The 16,099-nt window shown below is 47.6% G+C and overlaps 1 protein-coding gene across 1 annotated transcript in view; it reads left to right on the top strand.

The window, feature by feature from the left end:
• The first annotated feature begins 5,303 nt into the window (after window positions 1-5,303).
• The window catches only part of LOC115403321 (titin-like), a 164,738-nt gene continuing 153,942 nt past the window's right edge, over window positions 5,304-16,099 (top strand). Inside the window, 18 exon segments of the mRNA XM_030112182.1 lie at window positions 5,304-5,394; window positions 5,724-5,927; window positions 6,021-6,320; window positions 6,425-6,501; window positions 6,763-7,203; window positions 10,658-10,870; window positions 11,171-11,266; window positions 11,837-12,103; window positions 13,319-13,381; window positions 13,462-13,720; window positions 13,879-13,945; window positions 14,026-14,217; window positions 14,397-14,539; window positions 14,626-14,792; window positions 14,967-15,194; window positions 15,285-15,517; window positions 15,592-15,824; window positions 15,913-16,077. Coding sequence (XP_029968042.1) covers window positions 5,304-5,394; window positions 5,724-5,927; window positions 6,021-6,320; window positions 6,425-6,501; window positions 6,763-7,203; window positions 10,658-10,870; window positions 11,171-11,266; window positions 11,837-12,103; window positions 13,319-13,381; window positions 13,462-13,720; window positions 13,879-13,945; window positions 14,026-14,217; window positions 14,397-14,539; window positions 14,626-14,792; window positions 14,967-15,194; window positions 15,285-15,517; window positions 15,592-15,824; window positions 15,913-16,077 — 3,439 coding nt within the window.

Here is a 16,099-nt window from a genome sequence, read left to right as displayed (position 1 = left end):
CAGCACGCAGCGAGGAGGAGGGGCCGGAGCCCTGACTGACAGGGGCAGCCTCGGCCTTCCTCTGCCTCCTGCTGGTCAGCGCTTCCTCCTTGGCGTGGCCCCTCGGGGCCCCTGAATGTTGGACTTTGTTTATGTGACTCCTGATTTTAGTGTTTGAGCGAAATCAGAGGAGCTGTCCCTTCTGATCTGTCAGTGATGGCTGCTCCCCACCTCCCACCTCCACCCGCTGTCCTGACCCCCTCCCCTTCATCCCCTCCATGCTTGTCACTCTGACCAATGGGAGTGGTGGGGGAGGTGAGTCCCCCCCCCCAGTATAAAGGCCCGCGGCCCCGTGAGGGCCCTCCTGAGCAGCTGAGTTCCTGGCCCGGCCTGGTGGAGGGACTGCAGGAGGGACGCCACTACACGGCCTCTCTGTGTAGTTCGGAGGAGTCGGGAGTTTCCAGGCTCGACCGTTCTCATCGGGGACTTTTCTGGGACACCTCAGTGGATAAGGAGCCAGCAGCTCGACCCTGCTCCGGGCTCCGCCCCGTCAGTCCCGGCACCCTTGTGAGAACAAGTGAGTACCCGCGGCGGCCCCCGCGAGCCCGGACCCGGTCCGGGACCCGGACCCGGTGTTCTGATGCAGACTGTCGGGAGTTTGGGTCGGTTCTGGTTCGGCCACGGGGATGTTGGGCCTGTTTGCAGGCGTGCAGTACTTGGAGGATCAGGTCTGTGGAGGTTAAGAATAGCCGCTGAGAGCATGCGAGAGGCCCGTCAGATGGCCGCTGATGGCTTTTTAAGGGAATCAGCTGCGGGGGTATCACTTGCTCCTCCAGCTATGTGCCACATGGTGTCTGTCAATCAGGTGCCGGGGTCAGTGGTGGGGATGCAGGGAAGGAAGGGGGAGGGGGGGGCGGGGTATTTTTAGTCACTGCCATATCAGTCGTTCAGATTCTGTTCTGCAAATATCCCACTGAGCAGTGTGGCCTTCACTGTCACACACACGGGAGGAAATGTCAGCTCCTGCTCACTGTGCTCACTCTGGAAAGTCCAAACAAGTTCACAACAACATGCACACAACATCAATACAACATTCACACAACATTCAGACAATATTCTTACAACATCAACTCAATATTCATAAAATATTCACATAACATTCATACTATATTTACACAACATTCATACATCAACAAAATATTACCACAGGATTCACAATATCCACACAACATTTACACAAAATGAACACAACATTCACAGTTTTGCTGTTTGAGCTGAGATTTGGATCACAGTGAATCTGATTTTTACAGTCTATAAACATGAAGCCCCCCCCCCCCCTCTCTCTCTCTCTCTTGCTCTCTCTCTCTCTCTCTCTCTCTCTCTCTCTCTCCCACCCAATGTGTGTGCGTGTGTGTGTGTGTGTGTATCGCCTGGTGTTCCCATCAGTACTTGAGCTCTTGTTCCTGATTGGCTGTTGGCCTTTGCAGGTATTCCCAGTGAAAGTGGCCACAGAGTGTCTTTAAAATAGATTCTTTGAAACCAGCTGAACTTTTTCATCACTGATGAATCCCACTGTCAGACTCTATGGACGCTCTCTCTACTTTGTGTATTTTACATAGTTTGTGTAGATGTTGTTTGTTGTATACATCAGAAACATATTTTTTAACTGTTTATTTCGTAACTTCCGTACACCAAAAATGTTGTTATTTTGTTGGACATTTAAAGCTTCACTGTTATTTTTCAATGAATGTGAAAAATTAGCCTATCAAAGAAAAGCCTAAATGAATTTAGCCAATGCAAACTTTATTAAGGTGGTTTGGTTAATGGTCATGCTAATAGCCCTTTCATACCGATGTGGTGACTCTGCTGAGGTCTGTGGATCGCTGTGGACTGCTGTGTGCGAAACGCTGCGCGAGAAGCGATTTGTGCTCAAAAAAGAACTTGTGTTTGTTCGCTGATGTGTCATAACTGGCGGATGCTGACGGAGTGGACTGACTGCATATATGGTGTGCGTATGGTTTTATAAAACCACAGATCGATGTCGTACAGTTGCTCAGAGTTGGTGGAGGGACGTAGAGACGGTGTTTTGTTCTCCTGCAGTTTGGTCTGATCTCATTTACATCTCACACCACTGTGGACAGTGGGTGGATTGAGCCCATAAAGAAAGGTGTTTTCACATTAAATTCAGAGTGGATTGTGTCGTATGAATGAGTAAAACTTTATAAAAGTCCAGGTGAACGGTCGCACGGAATACTACACGAGAAAAAAAATAAACCTGTTTAATTTTGGGAAAAATCTTTTCGGACAATCTTGGAAAGCTTCAGACCGTGGAGAAGGGATTTCACATCATTTCCCAATGCATTTCGTAAAGCCACATGCCAGACAGTTTCACCATCAGCGACAGTAAGCAGCCGGGTTGGGAGTGTAACCAGCGAGCTGCAGCCGGGGCAGCCTGAAAGAGGAGTGAGATATCAGCAGAGCGATGTTTCACACTGTCAAATGTGACTGTGACAAGATAAAAGAAGAAGGATCAATGAAAGTAGAAGAATATGAACTGGTGAAAGTAGAAGATGGACTGACGAAAGCAGTTTTTTTTCAGAGAAACATCTAATCTGCACTTTCAGGAAGTCTGAAGAAATGGGGGATTCCTCATGTCCTCATTTCACTGGAGCTCAGTTCCAACCAGCGCTCTTGTTGCAGAGTTGACTTCATCAGAGAAATTGTGAGGACTTCTGAAAACATTTAACTAAATAAACATAAGTTTAAAAAAAATGGAGGATTAGATGGTGTCCTCCACTTCCCCAGTAATGTAGGGCCCAGAAGATTTCTCTTCAGAGGAGGTTTCACCATTCACAGGCTTCACAATCTGGAGGAACGACACCGGAGAACATCAGTGAAGATGGGAAAAAAGTCAGATAACGGGTTCTCAGGTTACTAGTTTCAGTTCAGTAAGAACTTCACAAAGCATCTCAGCAACAACCAAACAATCGTTTCTACTGTCTCCACACAAACTAACAGCTTCATCGTGTTCACTGTCCAAACTGAGGAGGATGAACCCCTGCAGGAGAGACAGGGACAGTATGGGGACCTGAACTGAGACGGCAGCTTCTGGCAGCTCCTCCTGGATGAAGCCTGCACGGAACCAAAAGACGAGCCTGATCGAGCGGTGTGAAGCGTCCATCGTTCTGAGAATTCTGACAAGAAAGAGGATCTTTTTTCGATGACGCGTCCCTGAACTCTGTGCGCTCTAATCAGTTTGACACAAACAGAAAGACACTGAGAGGATGTTGGATCTGAGGCATGTCCTCTGAAGCTGGACTCACAGACCCTGGACTCTGAAGCTGGACTCACAGACCCTGGACTCTGAAGCCGGATTAGCAGACCCTGGACTCTGAAGCTGGATTAGCAGACCCTGGACTCTGAAACCGGATTAGTAGACCCTGGACTCTGAAGCCGGATTAGTAGACCCTGGACTCTGAAGCTGGTGTAACAGATCCTGGCCTTTAAAGCTGGACTAACAGACCTTGCCTCTGGGTTGACTCATCCAGTGTGAAATGAGGGTCACCCAGACTTTTTCCATTCTGATCAGTACTATGAAGCAGCCTATCAGCTCAGTAATTCAACTCAGGCTTTACTGATATATTTATAACATGAACCATGATATTGATTAAAAGACAGTGACACCACCATGCTAACCAGAGTGGTGTCCTCCTCTCTACCAGAGCAGGAAGTTCTCGCTGAGGCAGATGAGGTTCTTGGACCTGTCCTGTCTCCTCTGAACCCCATTGGTGCTGGGGGGGGGAAATTAGGGAATGTCTAGTTTATTTCCTAACACTGATAACATGTGCGCACCGCTCTGTGCAGTCGTACACAAACAATAAGTGATGAAAGTTCTAGAAGGGTTAAACACCTAAACACCACACTGAATGGACACTTTAACACAGTTGTGTCAATGACAGGATGAACAAACCGCTTAAAAAAGAATCTTATTTCTGTGTTGTGCTGTGCTATGGCTCCCTTTGCTAAATCAGTGATCGTAAATGTTTGAATACTGACAGTGGCTCTTTTTGAAAATGATAATAATGTGAAGTGGGCAGAGGAGTGAATATGGTTCTATTTGAGGGGGTTTCTGACTGAAATAAGAGATGAGGCCCTGCTTCGGGCCCTTGGCCACAAGCCTCTGCTGTTTGCTGCTGTCGATGTTTTCATTTTTGTGTTGCTATTTTTGAATTTAGGTTTTGGTTTGATGTTTTTCTGTTGATGCGCTATGTTAATGTTTCAGTATTTACGCTTTGGTTTTATGGTTTTGTTTTTGTCATAATGTTTTTTTTTTGTTGATGATTTTGTCTTAATGTCTTGCTTTCGTGTTGATACTTAAGTGTTAATGTTTTGTGTCAGTGTTGTTGTTTGTGTGTTGGTGTTTTTGTTAGTGTTTTGTATTTGTGTTAATTTTTTTGGTTTTGTGTTAATACTTTTGCGAGAATGTTTTTCTGTTGTATTAATGTTCTTTTATTGTTTTGTGTGGTTTTTATGTATTGGGTTAGTGTTGCTGGTTTTGTGTTGATGTTTCTATTTTTGTGTTGATGTTATTGTGGTGATGTTTTTTAATTGTTGTATTAATGTTTTTGTGTTGATACCTTTGTTTTTGCTTTTTGATATTTTTTGTGTTTACTCTGTGTTGATTTTGTGTCGATGTTTTGTTAATTTTTTTTGTTTTGTGTTGATTTTTGTTTGTTGTTTCATTTTTTTTTATTGATTTTGAAATGCTTTTGTTTTCTTTTGTATTTTTGTCTTGATATTTTCATGTTTCTTTTATTATTTTGTGTTCATATTTTTCTTTTGATATTTTAGTGTGGATGTTTTGTATTTATGTTTTTGTTTTTGTGTTGATTTTTGTGTTGTGTTTGCTGTTGATGTTTCTATTTTTTGTGTTGGTTTTTGTTTTGATATTCTGAAGTTGTTGTGGTTATTTAGTGTTTTGTGTCAATGCTTTTGTTTCTGTGTTGATGTCTTAGTTTAAGGTGTTGTTTTGTGCAGGTGTTTTTTTTGTTTTTTGTAAATTTTTTTCATTGGGACATGCGTGCACACGCACACACACACACACACACACACACACACACACACACCCATATACAGAGTAGCTCTGACCTGGGATATTTATCGCTATTTTTTAACCATTCAAAAGGTCAAAAAGATACATCTGGAATGAGTAATTTGTGGAATGAAGTGACCCTGTTGGCTTTATTCTGTATTTATCAGACATATCGTCGTCTTGCACAATTTGATGGGCCCATGTTTGCTTTCTCTTTCAGGGTGCCATCACCATGACAACACAAGCACCGACGTTCACGCAGCCGCTGCAGAGCGTCGTGGCACTTGAGGGTAGTGCCGCGACGTTCGAGGCTCAAGTTAGTGGTAAGAAACCGTTCTGATCCTAAGAGAAGTGGGACTGGAGACACTGATGAGAGTGACGAGACTGACGAGACTGACAGAACTGCTAAGACTGATGACAGTGATGAACCCTTTATTTCGAACATGTAATAAAAATAAACAACGAAAAAAGATAGAACGACAGAACATCCAGTTATGTAAACAATATAGAAAAGATGACACAATCGTGCCAGTGTCATTCGCATGTACAATCTTTGACGAGCCTGATGAGGCTGGTTGAATTCATTAGGTGGACTGGACTTGTGAACGTGGCTTTTTCGACGGTGGTTTGATTCCCGCTCCACCCCGCGCAGGTTCTCCAGTTCCTGAGGTGAGCTGGTTCCGTGATGGCCAGGTTCTTTCTGCCGCCGCTCTGCCCGGCGTTCACATCTCGTTCAGCGACGGCCGCGCTGTTCTGAGGATCCCCGCTGTGACCGCCGCACACAGCGGACGCTTTTCCGTCAGAGCCACCAACGGAGCCGGTCAGGCCACCAGCACTGCCGAACTGCTGGTTACAGGTCAGACACGCTTTGTGGACAAGTTGTAGTTCTATTGGTTCCTAGACATGGCTCTGTAGCGTGTACTGACTGGACATGTTTGACGTCCTCCAGCCGAGACGGCGCCTCCAAACTTTGTCCAGAGACTGCAGAGCTCCACAGTGAGACAGGGCAGCCAGGTCAGGCTGGATGTCCGAGTCTCCGGGATCCCCACCCCTACCGTCAAGTTCTACCGAGAGGGAGCCGAGATCCAGAGCTCCACCGATTTCAGGATCCTCCAGGACGGAGACCTGTACAGCCTGGTGATTGCAGAAGCCTTCCCCGAGGATTCTGGGACTTACTCTGCAACAGCCACCAACAGCAGCGGACGGGCCACGTCTACTGCCGAGCTGCTGGTCCAAGGTGAGGAGCACAGTTCAGTCCTGTCGCTCTGTTCTTTCCCTCTGTACTGTCACTCTGTTCATGCACACCTGCTTGTTCCACTCTGACTTCAAACTTTGCTGTTCCAGGTGAAGAAGCCGTTCCAGCAAAGAAAACCAAGACAGTGATTTCCAGCACTCAGATCTCACAGACCCGACAAACCCGAGTGGAGAAGGTAGAGTTCTGCTGTTCTTCTTCTCCTGTTTGATGCTTTCATGAATTCACTGCAATTCAATGTTTCTAAATAGCAAATGACCTTAGATGGGGTCTTGTAGCAGTGTGAACAGTATAGAATGATACTTGAGGGTTGAAACCAGAAAACATGAACTGTTCTTGACCAGTGTCTTTCCTGTTTCCTTCATTGGTGTTATATTGGCATTAAAATCCAAAGTCAATCCAACAATGAAAAATTACTCTCATTCTCACATTCTATCAGAGGATGGAAGCCAGTTTCCAGGCCACAGCCATGGTGCAGATGCACGTGGAAGGCGCCGAAGTGACTCAACAGCTGGCCCACAAGACTCCGCCCAGAGTCCCCCCGAAACCCACATCGAAGTCCCCCACGCAGGCCTCGCTGGTCGCCAAGGTGGCCACAGGACGCCAGCAGTCACCATCGCCTGTCAGACATGTGAAAGCTCCCACGCCCACGCCCGTCCGGTGAGTGCAGTCCGTGGTTTTTGGTTGTTGGCCGTCTGCAGCTCAACTGAAGTTTGGGATGTTCTCCGGCAGGCCTGTGAAGTCCCCCATCACCACCAGGAAGCAGGTGGCCGTCGGCGCTGATGTCCTGCCGCCATGGAAGCAGGGAGACTACACCGCCGAGTCCACCACCACTGTGACCCGCCTGGTCCAGGAACAGGTGGTCACCGGGGTCAGACAGGTGAGGGCGGAGCCATCAGGGTCGGGAGGGGCTAGCATATCACCAGATCGACTCCTCACTGTGAACCTGCACGGACCTGAACCAAGAGGCAGGATTGATATTCCCGGGATACCTCTCTGTGATCTGGATTGACAAACCCAGACATTCAGAATCCTGATAAGCAGCTTACTTCACATTCATATTAAGAGGCAGATACATTTTCTCCATAAATATTAATAATTGAAACACATCGTGCAGGTCTAAAGCAATCCTGTTGCTTCAGCAGAAACCAGAAAGAAATGCTGGCAGAAAATTGCTGACTCTGTTAATGTGGAACCTGGTGAGATTCTCTAATAATAGCTAATGGTACAGAAAAAAGGACAACACTCTGATCACTCGGTTTGTCTTTATTTGGCTTCAATTCAAGAAGATGGTCAGAAGGTACAGAGCCTGTTACTGAAGAGAGGCTGATCTGATTTAGTATTGATCACTGATTAGGGAAATGTCTTGAAATAGTTTGGTGGCTTGGATCTAACAGACATGTTGGTTTAGCCGAAGAACTCAGAGAGGTCTATAGAATGGAAGCTTGAGATCAACGTCTAATGAAGAAGATGTGGTCCATCGCTCTGGGTGTGTCTTCAACTTGATCTCCTGTGGACTCTGTGCACAAGCATGGTGACGGACTCCCGGTTTTCAGCTGTTATTGACAAACTAGTTTCCAGTTCACTTCATCCTGCAGTCGCTACGGCAGTCATATGAATCAATATCAATGCATTAACACTCACTGTATGAAAGAAGATGAAATGTAATGTCAAGGATGCTTTTAAATTTCTGAAAACAGTGGATGGTTCTACTGAACATGGTTGTGTTGGTCTTTGTGCTGCTTCAAGTCGCTTTAGCAGTAGACTGAGCTTCCTCTGCTTCCCGGAGAACACCAGAATGTGAATCTACTGCAAATCTATCCCGAAAAACTCTTTCTCTCCTCTTCTTCTCTCATGATCCACCAACCAGGATCTTCTAAGAATGGCCATGTCATTTTCTGATTAGTCAGGAGGCAGAGCTTTTATTCTGGCTGATCTCTTATCCAGAACATAACCTGCTCCGGAGCAGGTTAGCTGTTCAGCAGAAGTTACCGTGGTGAATGACCCGGGAAGAAGAGAACCAGAGTGGTAGGACAGAAAAACAGGGTTAACCCTGAAGGTAACGCCAGAAAAGAAAACCCTGCTTTGTAGTACAGGACTCTGGACTGCAAACATGCAGTAACCCATGCTGACAAACCCAAACTAGACAAGATCAACAAACCTACTTCACCTACTTAAATGTGCTGTAGGCAGGATTCCACATCTCCGCCATCTTGCTTAGGGTTACCTAAGCAAGATGGTGATTTGACCCATCTAAGATGGCGATTTGAAACCCAGCACAGCCAATCCTGTCCTGTTTTCTCTGACATCACGCCCTTATGCAAGCTAAGCACCTCCCACAAGAACGTGCGATGAACGCCCCTCGACCAATCACGGTTAGAGCCTCATGGGCTTTTCTGATTGGTCAAAGATACCTGGAGCTGTCGAGATTCCTTTTCAGCTCAGAACAGAGACAGATGGAAACGCTGCATCCTCGCGGTAGTGCAATTATGCTACAATCCTAAAGGATTATCAGTGGATACTCTAACATTTAATCCAAAGAAAACACAGAAAAATTAGCATTGACTAGCAAAATCCTGTCTACAGCACCTTTAACAAAGGGTTAAACAAGCACACAGAGCACAGGAACCCCATTCTTGTAGAGAATCATCTGCTGTGCTGTGTAACATTATAGCCTCTTGACATTTTCTCCACTACGAACTACAGAGTCATACAACTGAGCAAGAAGCAAAGATTCCACCGTAAGTTCATCTGAAGAGAAGGAGCCACACATCATCTGCTGGTTCGTGTGCGTGACAGAGCCCCCTACAGGTCACACATGGACTCAACGTATTTACTGAAATGTTTTAGTAACAATGTTTAAGTTTGAGCAGCTCAGTTAGTGAGTGAAGACAGCCAGAGATCCTGTCACACCAAAATAATACTCCAACCTTCAGACATGGATCAACTTGTGCTACCACTTGTACCACTAGTTCGGGTTGTCCTGCACTGGCTGCACCGGCCATATCCCAGCATGCATCGATTTACTGCCTTAATGTGGACCAGGCTCCTACTTCAATCATACAGAGACCAGACAGCCCTTAACAAAGGGCCCCGGACTCCATACTCTCAAAGCAATCCTGTCAAGATACCATGAGGGACACGGTCAAATGCCTTCTCTAAATCCACAAAATACATAAGCCTCCCCTGGAATAGACTTTCCCAGGGAAGCTGAGGAGTGTGATCTCCTATAGCTGGAGCACCCCTTCTGTTTGCCCTGTTTAAAAAGGGGGACCTCCACCCTAGTCTACTGTCAACCAAGACAGTCTCTGCATATCCAGAGACTAAAAGTACTCAGAGCAGAGTATCAGCAGGGTCCTTTCAGGAAATCTCCTCCAAACCTTGTCGGTCTGTTCGGTCTCTGTGGACCTGCTCACACTGGAGCACAGCTCAGAGCGGTTCTTGAAGGTGTTGGAAGTTTGGTTGTTGGTGCTGAGTGACCTGATGGAGCCATATGTGAGCTGGCTGGGCCCCTGTGAGGAGAAGAGTGCGATTTTGAGTGATGGAGTCTTGTCCCATATGAAGGAAGATCCAGATTGTGGAAGACATTTCGAGTGTCTTTAGAGCTTCACTTCACATGCCTCAATTCATATGAAGATTCTCTCAGGTTTGCAAACATTTTGTCTGATTTGTTGGAGTTGTTCCTGCCATGTGTACCTCCTCCGCTCTCTGCAGCAGGTGCTACCGAACACCTCCCAAGTGTTTTTCATTTTTGTTTTTCAGCGCTTTCCTCACCTCTATTGAGACATTTCTCCACTTTCTTTTTCACCTCCTGTCATCTCTCGTGACTCGGTGCTCGTTGTCTGTATGATACTCTTATGACCAGACGATGTTAGCGACAGCATCATGAGAGTGGCTACCTGTTGACAATGAGCTGGAGTCAGAACATGGCTCCCCTGTTTCACAGTAAAGACCGAGATGACGGAAAATCTAAACGACAGACCATCCCATAAACCATCGACCAACTGACCATCCCACAAACTAAAGAACCAAATTACCAACCAACAGAACAGTCAACAAACTTACAAGGAAAACAGCCCACAGACGGACTGACCCATCAACCACACATTCAGTCTGTTTGAAGGTTTCATTTTCCATCCTGTTTTAAAGTTTCAATTCAGTTCAGAAAGTTTTCATCGTACATCAAAAGTGCTTGTTTGAAATGGTTGGTCAGCCATTTGTATGAAAAGAGGGGAATCTGTGTAACGTTTTCTTCCTCCTCAGTCAAAGTGATGAACTGTTGATTGATGTGGTCTGAGTGCTTCCAGTCCTGAACGCTGCTGCTTCGTCTGCAGGCTGAGGGAGGGAAGCGAGCCGGCGCGGTGGCCACCGTGGTGGCGGCCGTCGACCTTGCTCGCGTGCGTCAGCCGATGCATGTTGAGGGAGGTCGAGCAGAGGAGCAGGAGGCGCGGGAGGAGCGGGAGGAGCAGGCCATAGAGGTGGAGTTCAGGCACATAACTCCATCTGCTCAGGAGTTTCCACCTGAAGCCACCCAGCCCCTGCCTCAGGTCAGAGAGGGCAGTATTACCAGAGATTGTCTCAGTCAGCGTGAGGCGGAGCCACGGCTTTTAAAACACTCACAGTTTGGAGCTTTTTCTGCTCCTGAAGACTCAGAAGTCCCTCAGATACACAGAAACTACACAAGAAGTTATCTTTGGCACACTTCCTGTTACAGTCATTCTGTCACATTAGAAGAAGCCATGTTTGTCAGTGAGAGGGCAAATCTCTGAGTAATCCTGCCGTGTGTGCAGTGAAGAAGTTTCCACATGTCTGCACACCTCCTCTAACACTCCTATGTGTTGCCTCAGATTCAAACGTCCCCTCATGTGGACGCTGTCCCATCTCCTGTCCCCCATTTCACCGTCTCTAAAGTCTCCGTCCCCAAAGTCGAGTCTAGCTGTGAGGTAAGACAGGTGGTGTCAGGCCAGCAGCACCAAACCAAGAAAACAAACCAAATGCACAAACGGGCATGAAGCAGTCAACCAGAGGCTGACCACCAAGTCTGTCACAGACCCGTCTGTGATCTGTTACAGTCCTAGTGACCTGCCTCAGACCTGTCTGTGACCTGTTGGTAACTTGTAACATACTTGGTCACAGACCTGTCACACACCCGGTTGCTAGTGCTTACATTTGCTCATATTGAGCGCTTCATGCACATTTCTCATGGACAAATAAATGAGAATCTGTGATTGGATGGTTGATCCGACAGATTTTTTCCAATGGTGTGCTGCGTACTGCTAGCCTGAACCGCATACAGTGTGAGGAAATAACCAGTGAGCTTTAACCTCCCATCCTCCATCCCATTAATCCATAAACGCACCGATTAATTAATCCGTCTAAAACTCCATTGCCCGATCCTCCAGATTTAATCACACTAATGACCTGTAGCTCCTCCCCCTGCTGTGATGTCACTCCTTTAAGCCAGCGTGTGATTGGATGACGGTGTGGGTCTTCCTCCTCTCTGGCCGGCTCAGGTTTCCATTGCCGGCTCAGCCATTGCCACTCTGCAGAAAGAGCTGTCCACGTCCCACGTCCGAAAGATCATCACACCCGTCAAGTCTCCGAGTCCATCTCGTAAACCAGCGGAGACCCTACACGCCTCAGTGGAGTCTGTCCCCCCTCCGTTCAGAGGCCTTGCCCACCAACAATTGGTGGCAGAGTCCGCCCCCCCTTCGATCCACAAATTTGAGAGTCTCCTGGGCAGCCAGTTACAGACACAGGTGCTGGAGGCCCAGTTCCAGGTTTGTAATTGTGTCGGTTGAGAAGGGCAAGAAAAGTTGACAAAGGGTCATGGAAAAACTCGCAAATCAATGAAAAACCTGACGAGTCAAAGAAAACCTGACAAGTCACTTAAAGTGGAGGGTATTGCATGTTTTTTAGCCCTTTAGTATCAATCTACAGCACACTCAAGCAACAGCTTTGCCCAAAGTTGGATGGTGAAAGCTGCGTGTGTCAAAAACAACTTAAATCAAATTTGCCTCTGCATCAGGCTGCCTCAAACGACTGGAAAGGAGTCTCTGTCTCTTTAAGAATCTCCTCAGCTTAGCGATACGCCCCCTTCAGAGCGTCCATCTCCATGCGCATTCTCCAAGAGTGGAGAGGAGCGGGGAGACTGTGCAGCCTGACGAATCAATGAAAAAAACCTGACGAGTCAGTGAAAACCTGTTGAGTCAACGAAAACTTGATGAATCAATGAAAAACGTGACAAGTCAGTAAAAAATGTGATGAGTCAGTGAAAATCCTTAATATTCAGAAAAAAACCTGACAAGTAAATTAAAAAAAACCTGATGAATTGATGAAAACATGACGAGTCAGCAGAAAAACCTGATGCGTCAATGAAGAACTTGATGAGTCAGTAAAAAAAACCCTGATAAGTCAGTAAAAAACATGACGAGTCAGCAGAAAAAAGTGACGAGTCAGTGGAAAAACCTGACAAATCAATGACAATGTGACAAGTAAAAAAAACCAAAAACTGTTCAATCCAAGAAAACCTGATGAGTCAATCAAGAACCTGACTTGCGTGTTGGACCACAGACTTTTGTGAGTTGGTGTTAATGGACTCAGACACCATGTCTGATACAACGGTTTATTTGAAAGTGAAGACTATTTGCCTCTTTTTCACGTCTGTCTTCGAATTTGTCTCCATGTCTCAGTGTTGTGTCTCTCTGCCATGACTTTCTCTTGTCTCTGTTGTGTCTCTTTGATGTGTCTCACTGTTGCCTGTGTGATTCATGTCTGTTGTATCTCAGTGTTTTCTCTCTGCAATGTGTCTCAGTGTTTTATCTCTGTCATGTGTGTCAGTGCTGTGTCTCTGATTTATGTCTGTTGTGTCTCAGTGTTGTCTTTCTGCAATGTGTCTCTCTGTGTTGTGTCTCTTGTGTCTAGTCTGTCTCTTGTCTTGTGTCGTGGTTTTGCTTTCTCTGCCCCACACTGACTGTTTTGTGTTTGATTGACAGGTGGTTGAGGCAGCAGCCGTCCCATCTGCAGGGGGCGCCGTGGTCCCACCAACCCTGCTGTCTGTAAGTCCCCCGGCACCCGACGTCTGTCCCGCTGAACGCCCCGACCTTCCCTACAGTCTCTTTGCTTTCGCGGCTTGCAGGGCCTGAAGAACGTGACGGTGACGGAGGGCGAGTCGGTGACCCTGGAGTGTCAGATCGAAGGCCACCCGGCGCCCGTCATCATGTGGTTCAGGGAGGACTTCAAGATCGAGACCTCCATCGACTTCCAGATCAGCTACCAGAACGGCTTCGCCCGCATGGTGATCCGCGAGGCCTTCGCTGAAGACAGCGGCCGCTTCACCTGCACCGCCACCAACGAGGCGGGAACCGTCAGCACCTCCTGCTACCTGCTGGTCCAGGGTCAGTCTCGTTCAAGTTCTGACTGTTATTTCATGTAGCAACAACAATCCTCTGCTCATTTTCCATTAATATAAACAAAGTGGACAAGACATCTTGAAACAGTCTAGTATTGATGTACTACAGATGTGTGTGTGTGAACGGTTTGTGTTTCTGTGCAGTTTCTGAGGACATTGAGAGCAGAGAGGAGGGTGCTGCCATCAGCCATGTTGAAACTGAAGAAAAACTGTGAGTATACGAACACTTCTTCGCCGCCGTGCATTCACACCACTGAGTCGTCTGCTCTGACCACACGTCTGTTCTCACAGAATGACCCGAGAAGAGGAGGTGAGCGTGGCCGAGCCGGATGCCGCCCCCGCCGCGCCCTTCTTCATCCACAAACCCACCGTGCAGAAGCTGGTGGAGGGAGGCAGTGTGGTGTTCCAGTGCCAGGTGGGAGGAAGTCCCAAGCCACACATCATCTGGAAGAAGAGCGGCGTGCCGCTCACCACCGGATACAGGTATCTACACAGATACAGGGACCCACACAGATACAGGATTCGGATGTGAAACAGATTGAAACATCGAAGCAAACCAATGTAATGTGAACGTAAATGCTGACCTTCCTCAGGGTCACAGGCTTTAGATCACTCTGAAAGGATCGCTAATCATCAATATCTCCTTCTGTGCTGTGAATCAGATACAAAGTAGCTTACAAGAAGGAGACTGGCGAGTGCCGGCTGGAGATCTCCATGACGTTCGCCGATGACGCCGGAGAGTACTCTGTGTTTGCCAAAAACCAGCTGGGAGAGGTGTCGGCCTCCGTCAGCCTGCTGGAGGAAGGTATGTCTGAAAGCCTCATGTGACAGACCCATCGTATGATGAACAACTGAAAATCTGACCTCTCGTCCATTTCATGGGTTCCACAGAGGAATACGAAGTCTACATGAAGAAACAAGAAGCAACCTTCAAAACCGAAGTGACAGCTGTGGTCCAAGAACCCAAAGTGGGAGACGTTCCATCAGTCGTCTTGATGCCAGCGAAGGAAATGATCAGCACCACGTCCATCACCACCACTACTGTCATCTCTGGACAGGTAGGACGTCATTGTGTGAGAGAGAGAGAACACTGACTACAGGACAGAGAGAGAGAGAGAGAAAGAGAGAGACAGAGAAGGAGAAACAGAGACAGAGACATATTCATCCTGTCAATTTTTCCTCATTGGTTTGGTTGTCCTGATGATGACGGAATGATCCTGTCACACCTGCAGGAGTTCCACCTGTCTGCCATTGAACTGAGGATCATCCAGGAGATCGAGCTCCGCATCATGAGGATCTCCTACAGAGAGCTGGTGACGGAGGACGGAGAGCTGGTGGTGACCATCGCTGACGAGGAGGCGGTGCAGCCGGCCTTCGACACACCTGTGAAGAACTACAGGATCATGGAGGGGATGGGTGTCACTTTCCATTGCAAGATGGCAGGAGCGCCACTCCCGAAGGTGAACAGATTCAACCAAACAACCTGAGAATGAGGCAACGTTCGGATTGAACAGAAGAAGCATTACTGATGATTTGTTGTCTGCTTGCAGATTGCGTGGTACAAAGATGGCCAACGCATCAGGTCTGGCGATCGCTACCAGATGGAGGTTCTCCAGGACGGACGAGCCAGCCTCCGCCTGCCCGTGGTGCTGCCGGAGGACGAGGGCGTGTACACCGCCTTCGCCACCAACATGAAGGGAAACGCGGTGAGCTCTGGGAAGCTGTACGTGGAGTCATCCGGAGCTCAGAGGTACACACCACAGCCGGCTGTGCAGAGGATCCGGTAAGTTTCACTCAGTGGCCCCTGAAGTCGTCTCATAGCCACAGACGTTTGACTTTCTGATGCTTCCTCCGTAGCTCCACCTCCCCTCGCTCTCTGAGCCGCTCACCCGGACGCTCTCCCAGTCGCTCTCCTGGACGCTCACCCGCTCGTCGGCTCGATGAGACCGACGAGGCTTCACTGGAAAGACTCTACAAACCTGTTTTTGTCATGAAGCCTTCCTCGTGTAAATGCTCTGAGGGACAAACTGCCAGATTTGACTTGAAGGTTGTTGGTAGACCGATGCCCGACACCTACTGGTTCCACAACGGTGAGGGAAATGTACAAACTTAACATTTCAACTCATGTTTTACCTCTAATGCTAAAAAGAAAATAACTTCTTGCTCCTTTTTTCTCAGGGCAACAAGTGATTAGTGACCACACCCACAAGATTGTTGTGAAGGAGGACGGTACTCAGTCTCTCATCATCGTCCCGGCCATGCCTCATGACTCCGGGGAGTGGACCGTCGTGGCTCAGAACAGAGCTGGACGTTCAACCATCTCCGTCACTCTCACTGTTGATGGTAACTTTTCTTTCAGACCCAA

The sequence above is a fragment of the Salarias fasciatus genome, chromosome 16, assembly GCF_902148845.1.
Source record: "Salarias fasciatus chromosome 16, fSalaFa1.1, whole genome shotgun sequence".
In the NCBI taxonomy this organism is placed as follows: domain Eukaryota; kingdom Metazoa; phylum Chordata; class Actinopteri; order Blenniiformes; family Blenniidae; genus Salarias; species Salarias fasciatus.
This window is presented reverse-complemented; position numbering and strand designations above follow the sequence as displayed.